A 12,515-nucleotide genomic window follows, 5' to 3' on the forward strand; every position below is an offset into this window, starting at 1 on the left:
ACAGCTAACTATTTAAATAGCTCAGCATTTTGGGGTACTACTGTTGCCTCTATAGGCTAGCATACTGCCCTTCAATAAATATATGTTCCCTGTCCACTTATCTCTGTTAAAATTTGATATAAAGCCTGAGGTTACAGGGAACCAGGCAGAGGGCTTTCTCAGTAGTGGTGCCCACCCCATGGAACACCCTCCCATCAGATGTCAAGGAAATAAACAGCTATCAGACATCTGAAGGCAGCCACATATCAGGAAATTTTTAATGTCTGATGATTTACAATTTTTAATAGATGGTGTAAGCTGCCCAGAGTGGCTTAGGAAACCCAGCCAGATGGGTGGGGTATAAATAATAAACATATTATTACACGTTATTGATCCAGCACACAATTTGCTATACTTGGGGATTCACTAAAGTCCTTCAGTTATGAGAAGCATCTCATTTGGTATATTAAGATTTAAGAACTGATTTGGAGCTAGTAATTATTAACAAATATTCATATTGGCTGCTATGTCTTTATTACAATGTTTTGCTACTATTCTTTTTCTAATTCAAACAGATTATCCAAGTGAGCGCTGAAGATACCCACATGCATGCTTTGTTTGCAGAGTCTTTCACCACTTTAGGGCATTTGGACAACATTGCCTTGGTGATGGTTTTCCACCCACAGTACCTGGAGAGCTTTTTAAAAACTCAGCATTATCTGTTGCAGATGGATGGCCCATTGCCTCTTCACTATCGACACTACATTGGTATCATGGTAGGTTAAACTATGAAATAGAGAGCAATGGCAGTATTTTGTACATCTTTTAAAGTTTCTATATCAGATATGGCTGTACTTAAGAGAAACTTAGTATCTTTACAATCTCTTTGGCACTAAACTAAAAAACATGTATGCTCACCCATGCATTTTATTCCTGTGTGTATTTTAATAATTTAGTTTTTGTTGCTTTAAAATGCTTAAGTGATTGTACAATCAGAAAATTCTAAATTGAATGAAGTGTGTGTGTGTGTGTATAAAATATAAATGAAGTTTGTTAATTTTGTGGGAATTCTGTGTTCATATTGTGGCTAACCTGTAGCCCTTTGGTAATATTGAGCTGCAATTCCCATCAGCTCCAGCCAGCATGACCAATGGATGGTAATGATGTGATTTCAAGTCGAACAACATCAGGGGTCGACCGTTAGGCATCTCTTGTGCATGTTTGTTGTGTATATTGGTCAGAAAGTATAGAGGAACAAATGTGTTTAATTTTTGCAATCTGGAACACTTATTTCTAATATTTCTACTTATTTCTACATTATAATTTTTCAGTGGCTAGAATAGCAGAGGAATTATTTAAGGCATTCTAGCTAGTAGTGGTCAGCGGAACAGGGCAGCTGCACTCACCTGACCTCCTGTTACCCCATGCCACTGCTGCTTACTGAGAGCCAGAGGTGGAGTGACAAAGGCATGGTGCAAACACACGGATGGGAACACTGGATTGTGGCTCTACAAGTGCATTTGTACCTTGCTTCTGCTTCTCCCCTTCACCTCCTGGTGACCACCACCAGCAAAGGCGACAGGAAGGTGAGGTGAGTGGCCTCATCCTGTCAGCTTCTACTTATTCTGGCAGTTCTATTTGCCCTGAACAAATCTGACTGCAGCAGTGGGGAAAAGGTTTCACTGGTCTAAATATCCTCTCCAAGCTGCTATTAGTTCTTCCTGGAAAGTAATTGTATTCCCCCCCTCCAAAGAAAACAAAAGGCTGAAATGCGCATAATTCAGGGCAAACAATAGGGAGGTGTTTTTTTTTGGGGGGGGGGATAGATTTAGATTAGTGAAATAATGTAGGAGAGGAAAAGGTTTAAACAATTTCTTTCCTAGCACTGTTGCTGCAATCAAATTTAAGCAAAATCTAAAATGGCAAGAGACCGAGTCACACATCTTTTAATACTTTGTAGTTGGCTCATTTGTGACCAAATAATTTAAGACTGTCTGTTGAGGTTCTAGTATTATTGCTGCAGCTTTCCAGGAAATCTGTCGAACAAAGAGAATGACAGTTGTGGGAGGAAACATCTAATGATGGCTGTTGTTAAAACAGTGTTCAAGCTGTTTTCTCTAGCCTTCATGTATAAAAGGGATTGGAGGAACTAGACAAAAATAGCAGAAACAAAGTATCTCTGATATATTTAAGTTAAAATTATGGGCTGCAATCTTATATAATTTTACCTGGAACAAAGTGGCCCTTTTTTGCAAGGACGTCTTGTGTAAAAGAATTTGCCCTTCTTCTTATACCCCCTCCCCCCGCATGCCCCCTAAATCTGTTCTGGGGGCATCCTCCAGTCCTCTGGAGCAAATTGGGAGGGGGTTGCAAGGAGATAAGGGAGGAGAAGTTCTGTTGCTTGAGTATTTGTGTGGAAAGAAAAATTTCATTGGATGCAACCAGTCAGTGGGACTTGATTCTGAGTACACTGGTTTATAAAGTGAATACATTTGTATATGGTAAAGAAATAAAAGTTGCTGTTGTACTGCTTTTGCCATATACAAAGCACACACAGAAATAAACCACTAAGCAAGCAAAATACATAAACATTACTACACAGGCAGGTTTGGTTTTTTGTTGTTGTTTCCCATTCTTGAGCATAGCTATACTCTGTAACTATCCATATTGATAGGCAAGGAACTTCCCTGCAGGGAATCTCTCAGTTTGATAGTTCTTGTGCTTGTTTTTCCTCCAGGCTGCAGCTAGGCACCAGTGCTCCTACTTGGTTAACGTCCATGTCAATTGCTTTCTTCATGTTGGGGGAGACCCTAAGTGGTTGAATGGTCTAGAGAATGCACCTCAAAAACTGCAGAATTTGGGTGAATTGAATAAAATCTTGGCACACAGACCATGGCTCATTACCAAAGAACATATTGAAGTGAGTATTTTACTTACTTACTTACTTATTTACATATAAATACTATATATGTAAGCTCCCTTAACATTTTTATTTATATTTAAAGCTTTTCAAGCGTCTCTAGTATTTTAATCCATACCTTTTTAAATATTTACTACCATGTGCTGTGTCATAAGATGCTAAAACATTCAAACCATCTTAATAGGAAACACAAGTGCTAAGTGTCTGTGCTGAACAACATTCTTACTTGGAAATTTACTTCTGGGATACCAGCTGGTTTTTTTTGGGGGGGGGCATGGCATAGTACTAGGTACTTGCCAAGTCTTGATATATAGCTCTCAGATGGATGGGCACCATCCTTAAACTATGATTCATGTTGTTCGCATATAGCACCTGATGCTGAAGGATCATTTAGGGACATGGTAGGTCCAAGTGCTTTCTTTTCTTTCTTTCTTTCTCTCTCTCTCTTTCTTTCTCTCTCCTTTTTGAACCCTGAGATTAACCATCTAATGTTGATTTCCATTTGTCAAAACAAAACAAAACTGAATTATATTTTTAACTAGCTCTCATTATACTAGACAGTATCATTTTAGTGTATCGGTGACTAATTTGTCCCTGAACACCTGACCTTAGATACTTTAAAAAGTAATTAGAAATTAGTGTTTAGGATTATTTGGTCTCCCATAGCTTAGCTAGTGTACATTTTTGTTTCAAAATTATCTAAACTACCTTCAACTTTGATAATAGAGCAATATCACGTATAAAGTTGCAGAGCTATAAAGTATTCACCTAGTTGAAAATCTTGTTCGTGGGTGTTCAGTCCCTGCATTTAGTAGGATCTTTCTGATATAAAAGCATGAGTGTGTGTCATGCTAGAAACATCTGTGGCCTTATTGTATAATCAGATTTGTGAGGTAGCTACAAGCAAAGTTTCTAAGAGAACTTATAAATCTTTTTTCCTCCTGAAGCAACTTCTAAAGACTGAAGAACATAGCTGGTCCCTGGCAGAACTGATCCATGCTGTAGTTCTCCTTACACATTATCATTCGCTTGCGTCCTTCACATTTGGCTGTGGAATCAACCCAGAAATTCACTGTGATGGTGGTCACACGTTCAGGTCACCTTCTGTCAGTGGCTACTGCATTTGTGATATCGCAAATGGAAATCATGGTGTGTATGAGATGCAGGGCCCAGCTGCAAATATTGCTGTAAGTATTTCACATATATTAAGTTACATACATGAACATTTTTTTCCAGCATTTCCACTGGTAGTGAAGTATATATACATGAAAGTATATGAAAAATCCCAGTAGCACTTTTTTATTCATTGGGGGTGGGGGCACAAATCAGTGACTTTTCAAAGCAGCAAATGTATTTGTACTTGTATGAATGTAGAAATTGTATTTGTATTTTCTGAAGCAAACACATCAGGGAAGCCCAGTTAGACCAAGGTCCCTAAATGTGGATAACGTACAGCAGGCATAGGCAAACTTGGCCCTCCAGACGTTTTGGGACTATGACTCCCATCACCCCTAGCTAACAGGACCAGTGGTCAGGGATGATGGGAGTTGTAGTCCCAAAACATCTGGAGGGCCGAGTTTGCCTATGCCTGACGTACACACTTGATATGGAAAATACAAGTGTCAGTTCAAGAAATTTATTTGCCGTGAAAGGTGTGGAGCTGATCTGAGTTTCCCAAAATTGAACTGAAATTGTTCAAGTCCTCACTAATTTAATATGATGGTTTAGTTCAGGGGTCGGCAACCTAAGGCCCATGGGCCACAAGCAGCCGACAGGGGTCGTTTAACCAGCCCACAAGCCGCCTGCTCGGCGAGTCCCCATGGGCTGTGCTAAACCAGCACAGTGTGGGGACTCACTTCCGCAACGCCGAAAATTGTGGGCGTGATCTGGCCCACAGAGGGATCTCCACTGGAGTGAACTGGCCCAAGGCAAAGTAAACCTTGCCGACCCCTGGTTTAGCTGGTCTAGTGACTTTTGCCATTGTCAAAAACAATGTGTCACTGAGAATTATCAAAAGGTTCCTAAGGTGAGAGACAGGCTTACCATGAAGCAGATTCCAACTCCCAAGAATGCACATACACTTTGTATGTATGTGTATTATTATTATTATTATTATTAACAACCACACAATGTGAAAAGCAGTCCTAATGAATTTCAGTTATAAAAAACACATCACATTTCACAAGTGAGATGTTTAATCAGTAATGTTGCTATCTTTTGCGGGTGGGGGGGTGAAGTACTAGCAGGAATAGAGCATTTGTTTTAATTATTCCTAACATCTTTTACATCAAACTACAGCCTGAGAACAAGGTGATAGACAGAAATTGGATGTTATGTCACTTATGTTGGATGTTATATCAACTAAATTTTCTTGTAGGTATGTGATGCCAATTTTAAATGTAGCTGTTGTGTTTTTTGTTAATAGCATTTTAAGAAAGTGCAACCTTTTTTTTTTTTAAATAGGCATTTTTAAAGAACTTTAGATCTTTGGACAGCATTTTGCACAAGCTGCAGCTTTTGGACAAAACTTAATAGGATGTACTTCAGTCGAAGCTACTAATGCATCAAACACTGTAGCCAGGTATCCCTGTCCAGAAACAGCTATAACTGTTAATTCTGCATTACATCATTGCATAATAAAGGCAAATAGAATATCCACGAAACTGAGGGCACCATTGAATTTAAGGTAGTAAGCAGGGAGGCATAGAACTGGAACATGGTATAATGCTTATACTGTGACTGTATACTCTCAGTACAATATCCCAATGCATTAGAATATTGGTTTGTGTTTTTTAAGACCACCGAGCCTTTCTGTGAAGTAGAAGCACTTATGGAAAAACTGAAGCAACTACAGGAATGCAGAGATGATGTTAAAGCCAGTCAAGAAGAAAAGGCCACTCGTTTTGAGAAGGAAAAGAGAGAAAGCATGTTGGTGTGTTGCTCAGGTGGGAACATAGTTAAAGTCAACATATCTTTAAAAACCATCTTGGCTTGTGGCGCATGTCTTAGTGTTGCCTATCAAGTTAAATAGCAAAATGCTTTTGTCAATTCCAGATCACAGCAAGTTTCCACTGTCATGAATAGATAATGAAACACCACATTAAAACACTGATCTCCTTTATAACTCAAAATCTTAATTACAAGTTAATCAGTTCATCTGGGTAGTTGTCCAAGACAAACCTACGCATGTAGGTAGGTATGTTGCCAAGGGATGTGTGTGTTGGGATGCCCCACCCAGTATGTCTACTGCTTAATTAAGGTGACCCTTTCCCACTGGCTGTCAGCTAACACTAGCAGCAGAAGAGAGCCCTGGCCTTCCCTACTTGGAACAGCCACCTAGAGTCGTTTATTTCATTCGTTAGGCACCTACACAAGAAAGTCCAGGTATATTAAAATGAAAACACAAACCCAGCAACAAGCAGATCTGCAGTCTGCTTGCACCTAACACTGTTGCTGTGCACTTTATTTTGGAGCATAATGGGGTGTGGGGGTATGGACTTTGTTTCCATTAACACTGTTGATTGTACCAAGACCACAGCTAATCTTATGTACCTGACCATGCTTGTTACTTCTGTGAGTCTGGAGTTTATGGCCTCCCAATGGGGAGTGAGTCTGTATCTGGAGTGTTGCCATACCAACACAGAGAAAGCATTAAATATTAGGAACTGTTTGCCATTAACATGTATACATGATTAGGTGGAAATACGCAGGCAAAATAGTGCTTGAAACTAAAGATGTCCTCCTTTTGCTATACTTTGGTTTTACTCCCATCTTAAATTCTGTTTATATCCTCCTTTCCACTGCCATATAAACCTAGAAGCAGGATGTTGCTAGTTGTTGACATGGCTTTCTGTAGCATTCATTTTTTATTTTATCTTAGAAAGTTTAGTATTGTTGTGTCAGTGCAGTGTCATGTCAAGAGCACATGGATGCAAGGACATACCCAATGAAAAACTAGTGTAGTGTTGGGCTGCATGTTATCCCAAAGTTTGGCTGAAATCCTAAAAATACTGGCTTTCAGTTTAAAGCAACAATGCGTTTCAATCCCATCTGACTATACTGACGAGCTTGAAATATACAGCCTGAAATGCTAAGACCAGAAACAAGAAGACTTGTTACTAATTTCTGGCCCTGTATTTTTTTCTGTTCATCAAGTTAGACGTTTCTTCTCAAGGGCCATTCTCACATTTGAAAATAGTTAAGAAATGCATCTGTACTTTGCATCTGCCGTGTAGAGAAATTATATGCTCACTACTTGCATTATATACTACTTGAATTATATACTCACTACTTGCATTAATATGTGGATGTTATTTTATTTATATAAATAAATAAAAATGCAAAATAAACACAAAATACAGAGTTATGGCCTTGAATTTCACATAACTGAAGGATACGGAACTGGCGGCCCTTTATCATATAGGTTCAGTGCTGCATTTTAAAAAAGGTTTTGTCTAATAAACTATCAATTTTAATTGATTTCATGTGTATTTAGTTTGTATCCCTTTAGTCTAGAAAAGGGGACGCAGGTGGCGCTGTGGGTTAAAGCCTCAGCGCCTAGGGCTTGCCGATCGAAAGGTCGGCGGTTCGAATCCCTGCGGCAGGGTGCGCTCCCGCTGCTCGGTCCCAGCGCCTGCCAACCTAGCAGTTCGAAAGCACCTCCGGGTGCAAGTAGATAAATAGGGACCGCTTACCAGCGGGAAGGTAAACGGCGTTTCCGTGTGCGGCTCTGGCTCGCCAGAGCAGCGATGTCACGCTGGCCACATGACCCGGAAGTGTCTCCGGACAGCGCTGGCCCCTGGCCTCTTAAGTGAGATGGGCGCACAACCCCAGAGTCTGTCAAGACTGGCCCGTACGGGCAGGGGTACCTTTACCTTTACCTTTTAGTCTAGAAAAGGATTTTCAATTTTTAAATTGTAGCCATTTGCATCAGGGCTTTCTGTGTTAAGTTTTGCAATGTTTTGTTACATTTTTAACAGAAGATGAAGAATCTGTGCCAACAAGAGATGTGTCTCGCCACTTTGAGGATACTAGCTATGGCTATAAAGATTTCTCCAGACATGGAATGCAAGTACCTACGTTCCATGTTCAGGTAGGACTTAGGTTGCAAGTAGCAAAACTTGGAAGAGTGCGCTGCATAATTAGTATTTATACACTAAGCTCATTGTAGGGCTTTACTATTATCCTAAGAAAATAAGATAGTGTTTCCAAGCTTAGTTTAAAACTGTGTGTGTAATACAATGGCATCTTTCTTGGGAACTTGCACTCACGTACTGAATTTGTTTTTAAGGACTATTCATGGGAAGACCATGGCTATTCATTGGTAAATCGTCTCTATCCAGATGTGGGGCAGTTGATAGATGAGAAGTTTCAGATTGCATACAACCTGACTTACAACACAATGGCTATGCATAAAGATGTGGATACCTCAATGCTCAGGCGGGCAATCTGGAATTATATCCATTGTATGTTTGGAATAAGGTTGGTCCTGTTATCTGTATATGGGCAGCTTTATGGTAACACTGTGCACTTGTTTGTTATGGTAGACATTGTTGACATTCTGAGTTTAGTATATATAACCTGTAAAGAATACTTTGCAAAACCTACATCAAAAGTTATGTTGTCCCAAACTGTAGCAGTCATGGATACATTAATTGGATAAGCAAGAGGAGAAGGTAGTGGCTCTTAGTAACTCCTTATCAGGAGTTCCAGGTCAGAGCAAACAGCCTAGTGGCTTGGAATGTAATTTGCCTTAATTTGAATAAAATAAAATGCTAGTATGGAATAGGGTTGTATACTACTCTCAGGTTCATGGCCTGAAGAAATCGCCAAGGAACTGGAATTATTTGTGGGTAGGGGCATGGGAAGCAGTGATCTGCAGGATAGAGAAAGGCAGAAGAAACTTGTAGGACTGTAAGTACCATGTGATAGTGCTTATACACACAAAGGAAGTAATCTTCCAGAGCTGTGGGAAGCAAAGAAAAGCACTGGAGAAGGGAAGTTGTTCAACTGCAGAGAAGAGGAGAAAGTATTCAGAAGGCTACTGTCATGGGGCTGTGGTTGGAGATCCACAGAAACACCTATTCCTGTCAAGTAGCTAGTACGATTGATTGTACTGTAATGACAAAAATGTTTGTTTTTGGAGAGATAAAATTTTTCCCTTAATTCCAAACAGATATGATGACTATGACTATGGTGAAATTAACCAGCTACTGGACCGCAGTTTTAAAATTTACATCAAAACTGTGGTGTGTGCTCCTGAGAAGACTACAAACAGAATGTATGATAGCTTTTGGAGACAGTTCAAACACTCTGAGAAGGTAGGTTCTTCAAACATATATTTTGACTTTGCTATATTGAGCAATAATGTTGCTTGATAGTTAGATAATGAGGCCAATACATTTTGTTTGCAACTCCCATGATTCTACGTAGATTTAATCTCCCATTTATTACAAACTTGTATACTTTTTTCAAATAAGCAGTGTTTGTATTTTTACATTCATAGTATGAGAGAATAAGGATTATAATGTTGCAAGCTTGATCAAAGACCTCATTAAGGTAGGCCTCTGCCTGCTGCACCTACTATGTTCTTGGATCCCAGGGAAGGCTCTACACAGTGCCTTCATTTTACATTGGCCAACCTTATCACACAGAGAGGATGTATTGGACACTATTTCCCACTTGCCTGTCTTCTGTACACAGGATTCTAGTGGTTTAATATTTTTTTGTGTTGATTCATTTTAATACTTTCAAACTGTGACCATGGCTGTCAGATGGAGAAACATGCACTCTTTACAGATCCAGGGCCAGTAGCCACCATGCCACTGCTACTGGGTTCACAGCCTAATGGGTTGACCAGTGAAACATTTAATCGCAGAAATCCTGCATGCTTGACAACAATACTCTGGACAGGAGACGTACTTGAAACTTAGCTATGTTTCTTCTCTTCTTCTTTAAAGGTTCATGTCAATTTGCTTCTCATAGAAGCGCGGATGCAGGCGGAACTGCTGTATGCTCTGAGAGCCATTACTCGCTACATGACCTGAAATGTTTGGCTGGCTGGCTAACTAGGTTGGAAGGTGCAGCAGGTGCTGCCTACTAGGAGATGCTACCGAGCTTCGGAACCAGTGGTGGCTAAAAGCCATGAGATCGATTGTGCCATAACTTTCCTTTAGTTTCAGCTCCTTCCTTGGTGGAATATTGCTACTGGGCTTGGTGGACAAAATTGTTCAGAGAGGCTCCTTGATCACTACAGCCTGCTCTTGATAGCACAGGAAACCATGATTTGTGGCAGCCAAGTAGTTAATTACGCAAATCTTGTATTGTTGCAAGTAGATAACAAAATATGGGGACACAAGGAGAATTTAAAAAGACTTCTGCTTTTGATATAAGAATAATTGATATTTTTTAAAGGAAACATCTTGATGCTGCTGTACTTGCTAGCGAAATGAAGAGACTAGCAATTCCAATTAAGCTACAAATGAAATCTGAGCCTTATATGGTTATTAGAGAAAGTCCTTGCTAATGATTTGAAACTGAACTGTATTCACACTAACAGTTTTGATTGTAACAGGAGTGTCTAGCTTTAAAAAAAAAAAGTTACTGGCCTGGACTTGTTCACAGTGCTTGTGTGGGTAAATCAACAGTGTGAAAAGGAGTAAGAATTTTCAAAGCTGCTTAAGACTGCAACTATGTGAAATGCTAAATGCTTGGTAACAAGGACAAACATTCTCCTATTTCTTATTGTTCCTAGAAGTTATCTAAGGTGTGGGAAAGTTAATTCAGACTATCAGGCAGCCTCTCAATACATTTGCTTACCCATGCCTATGGTCCATCACTTAGCTTATCATAACAATAAAACCCTTAAGTTTGGCATACAGCTGTTTCTGGAATATATATGGATACTTTTGTATGAGCAGCATGAACTGCTATAAAATCTGTCAGTATTACTGAATTGTTTAAATAAAACAATTTTTGTTCTGTTCTTATTTCAGGCTTTTATTTGAACTAGCATTAACTAGTCTAGAGTAGTGAGTGCGATATCTGGCCCTGCACTGCTGTCTATGTGTGTTTGAGGGGAAAGAACAAAAAACTAAAATGCAACCCTTGACAGTTTAACAGGAAGCATCTGCTATTTCCTCTAGTAAAAAAAATAAAATACAAGGTTTATGCTGATCCAAAAAATCATAGAACGAATGTGTGGTTCTTAAATTGGCTTAGGCTAAAACATACCTTCTACTAATTGCTGTATAAAGCAATTGAAGTCTAATAATATCAACATCCAAAGATGTTCTCAGTTCAAGGATATTGTATAAAGCTGATGCTTGCCTCTTTGCAGGTTGTTTAGTTTCAGTTTTAAAACAGATGCGGTCCTTTTTTTAAAGCATCAGAGGGAAGAGTAGAATATAGTAGTTTTGCATTAAACCAAATAGGAGCTAATGATGCAAAATCTCCTATAGAGGTTATTTGGGCATGTGCCTCTTCTGTATAATGTAGTAGAGATTTTCCACCACTATTTTGTTGATAGCAAGTTATATAAAAATTTCCAAGATAAAAAGTAATAATCAGTTTCTCTATGGGCAATGTCTTAGTTGAGTTAGTATGAGAACACGCCATTATCTAAAAAACAGTTGTATGAAATATAGGATCGGGGGGCAATGTCTAATTTTAGCTACACACATGAAAAAAAACCTCTTAATGCTGATTTAGTGCACCTCTAAATTTCTGGAAACCACAGAAGGGGAGGCCAGAAGTTGCTATTTTCCCCCATTAAGGCTCTATTTTCTACAATCCGATCTAATAAATGCATATTTAATATCCCAAGTCAACAGGACAAGGAACAGTGAATCCTTGCTCATCATGAGATAATCACTTTTCTGCAAACTTCTACTGTCTTGGGACATATTTTTAGCTTTCTAAAAAGACACACAAACCATATGCTGTAGCTGGTTTATTTTTACATCCCTAAATGCCACTGGAAATTTAAGAAAAGGTATCATACAATGAACGTACATGCTAATACAAAAGAAAACTACCTAAAGCCACTTTCTGTCAAAGCACTTTGAGTGCAACAACTTTGCATAAACGGCCACTGGAGTATCCTCAGCACCCACCTTAAAATAAGGAATTCAAAAGTTACAGTTTTGAATCCTCTGGAGAAGCTTCTGCGCCACAGGTTTGAACTCTGTTTCCCAGTAAAGTTTGTGATAATCTCTTAAATCGTCCAAATTGTAATCCAGAGCTAATTCTTCATCTGCAGCAAGAACAACGATGACATTATCAGTCAATATGAAACAGAACAATGCATTTAAATTATTTAGGGTCTCTTCACAGGACGTGCAGGATTTTCCTTTTAGTAAACATGAGTAAGACTGAGAAAAATAGTGCCAATGTCTTCTTAAAAATCCACCTTGTGCATGTGACAGCAGTGAGTGTTGATCCTGGTCTAGATAGAACACTGCATAGATAATTTCACACAGCTGCTATACTGCCATTTGAACAAGAGGTAGTTTCTCACTAAATATGGCTTAGTTGGATTCAACACAATAGAATTACAATTATCAGAAGTAGAGGTAAAACACTGGAGCCCTGCTGGATTAGACAAAGACGCTATTTA

The 12,515-nt window shown here is 39.1% G+C and overlaps 2 protein-coding genes across 19 annotated transcripts in view; one reads left to right on the top strand and one right to left on the bottom strand.

Annotated features, from left to right (window-relative positions):
• The window catches only part of SESN1 (sestrin 1), a 45,371-nt gene extending 34,484 nt beyond the window's left edge, over positions 1–10,887 (top strand). For 5 of the 6 annotated variants that reach the window (XM_079971671.1, XM_079971673.1, XM_079971675.1 and 2 more), the window contains 8 exons: positions 555–755; positions 2,717–2,899; positions 3,847–4,086; positions 5,697–5,844; positions 7,879–7,991; positions 8,190–8,380; positions 9,075–9,219; positions 9,859–10,887. In XM_079971671.1, the coding sequence (XP_079827797.1) occupies positions 555–755; positions 2,717–2,899; positions 3,847–4,086; positions 5,697–5,844; positions 7,879–7,991; positions 8,190–8,380; positions 9,075–9,219; positions 9,859–9,945 (1,308 nt within the window). In that variant the 3' untranslated portion in view covers positions 9,946–10,887. The remainder of the gene's footprint in view (positions 1–554; positions 756–2,716; positions 2,900–3,846; positions 4,087–5,696; positions 5,845–7,878; positions 7,992–8,189; positions 8,381–9,074; positions 9,220–9,858) is intronic. The other variant, XM_079971672.1, reaches the window with a different exon arrangement.
• Positions 10,888–11,835: 948 nt separating this feature from the next.
• ARMC2 (armadillo repeat containing 2) overlaps positions 11,836–12,515 on the bottom strand; it is an 85,741-nt gene continuing 85,061 nt past the window's right edge. For all 13 annotated transcript variants that reach the window (XM_079971620.1, XM_079971631.1, XM_079971628.1 and 10 more), the window contains one exon: positions 11,836–12,152. In XM_079971620.1, coding sequence (XP_079827746.1) covers positions 12,028–12,152 — 125 coding nt within the window. In that variant the 3' untranslated portion in view covers positions 11,836–12,027. The remainder of the gene's footprint in view (positions 12,153–12,515) is intronic.

Source organism: Podarcis cretensis, assembly GCF_951804945.1.
Source record: "Podarcis cretensis genome assembly, chromosome: 3".
Classification (NCBI taxonomy): domain Eukaryota; kingdom Metazoa; phylum Chordata; class Lepidosauria; order Squamata; family Lacertidae; genus Podarcis; species Podarcis cretensis.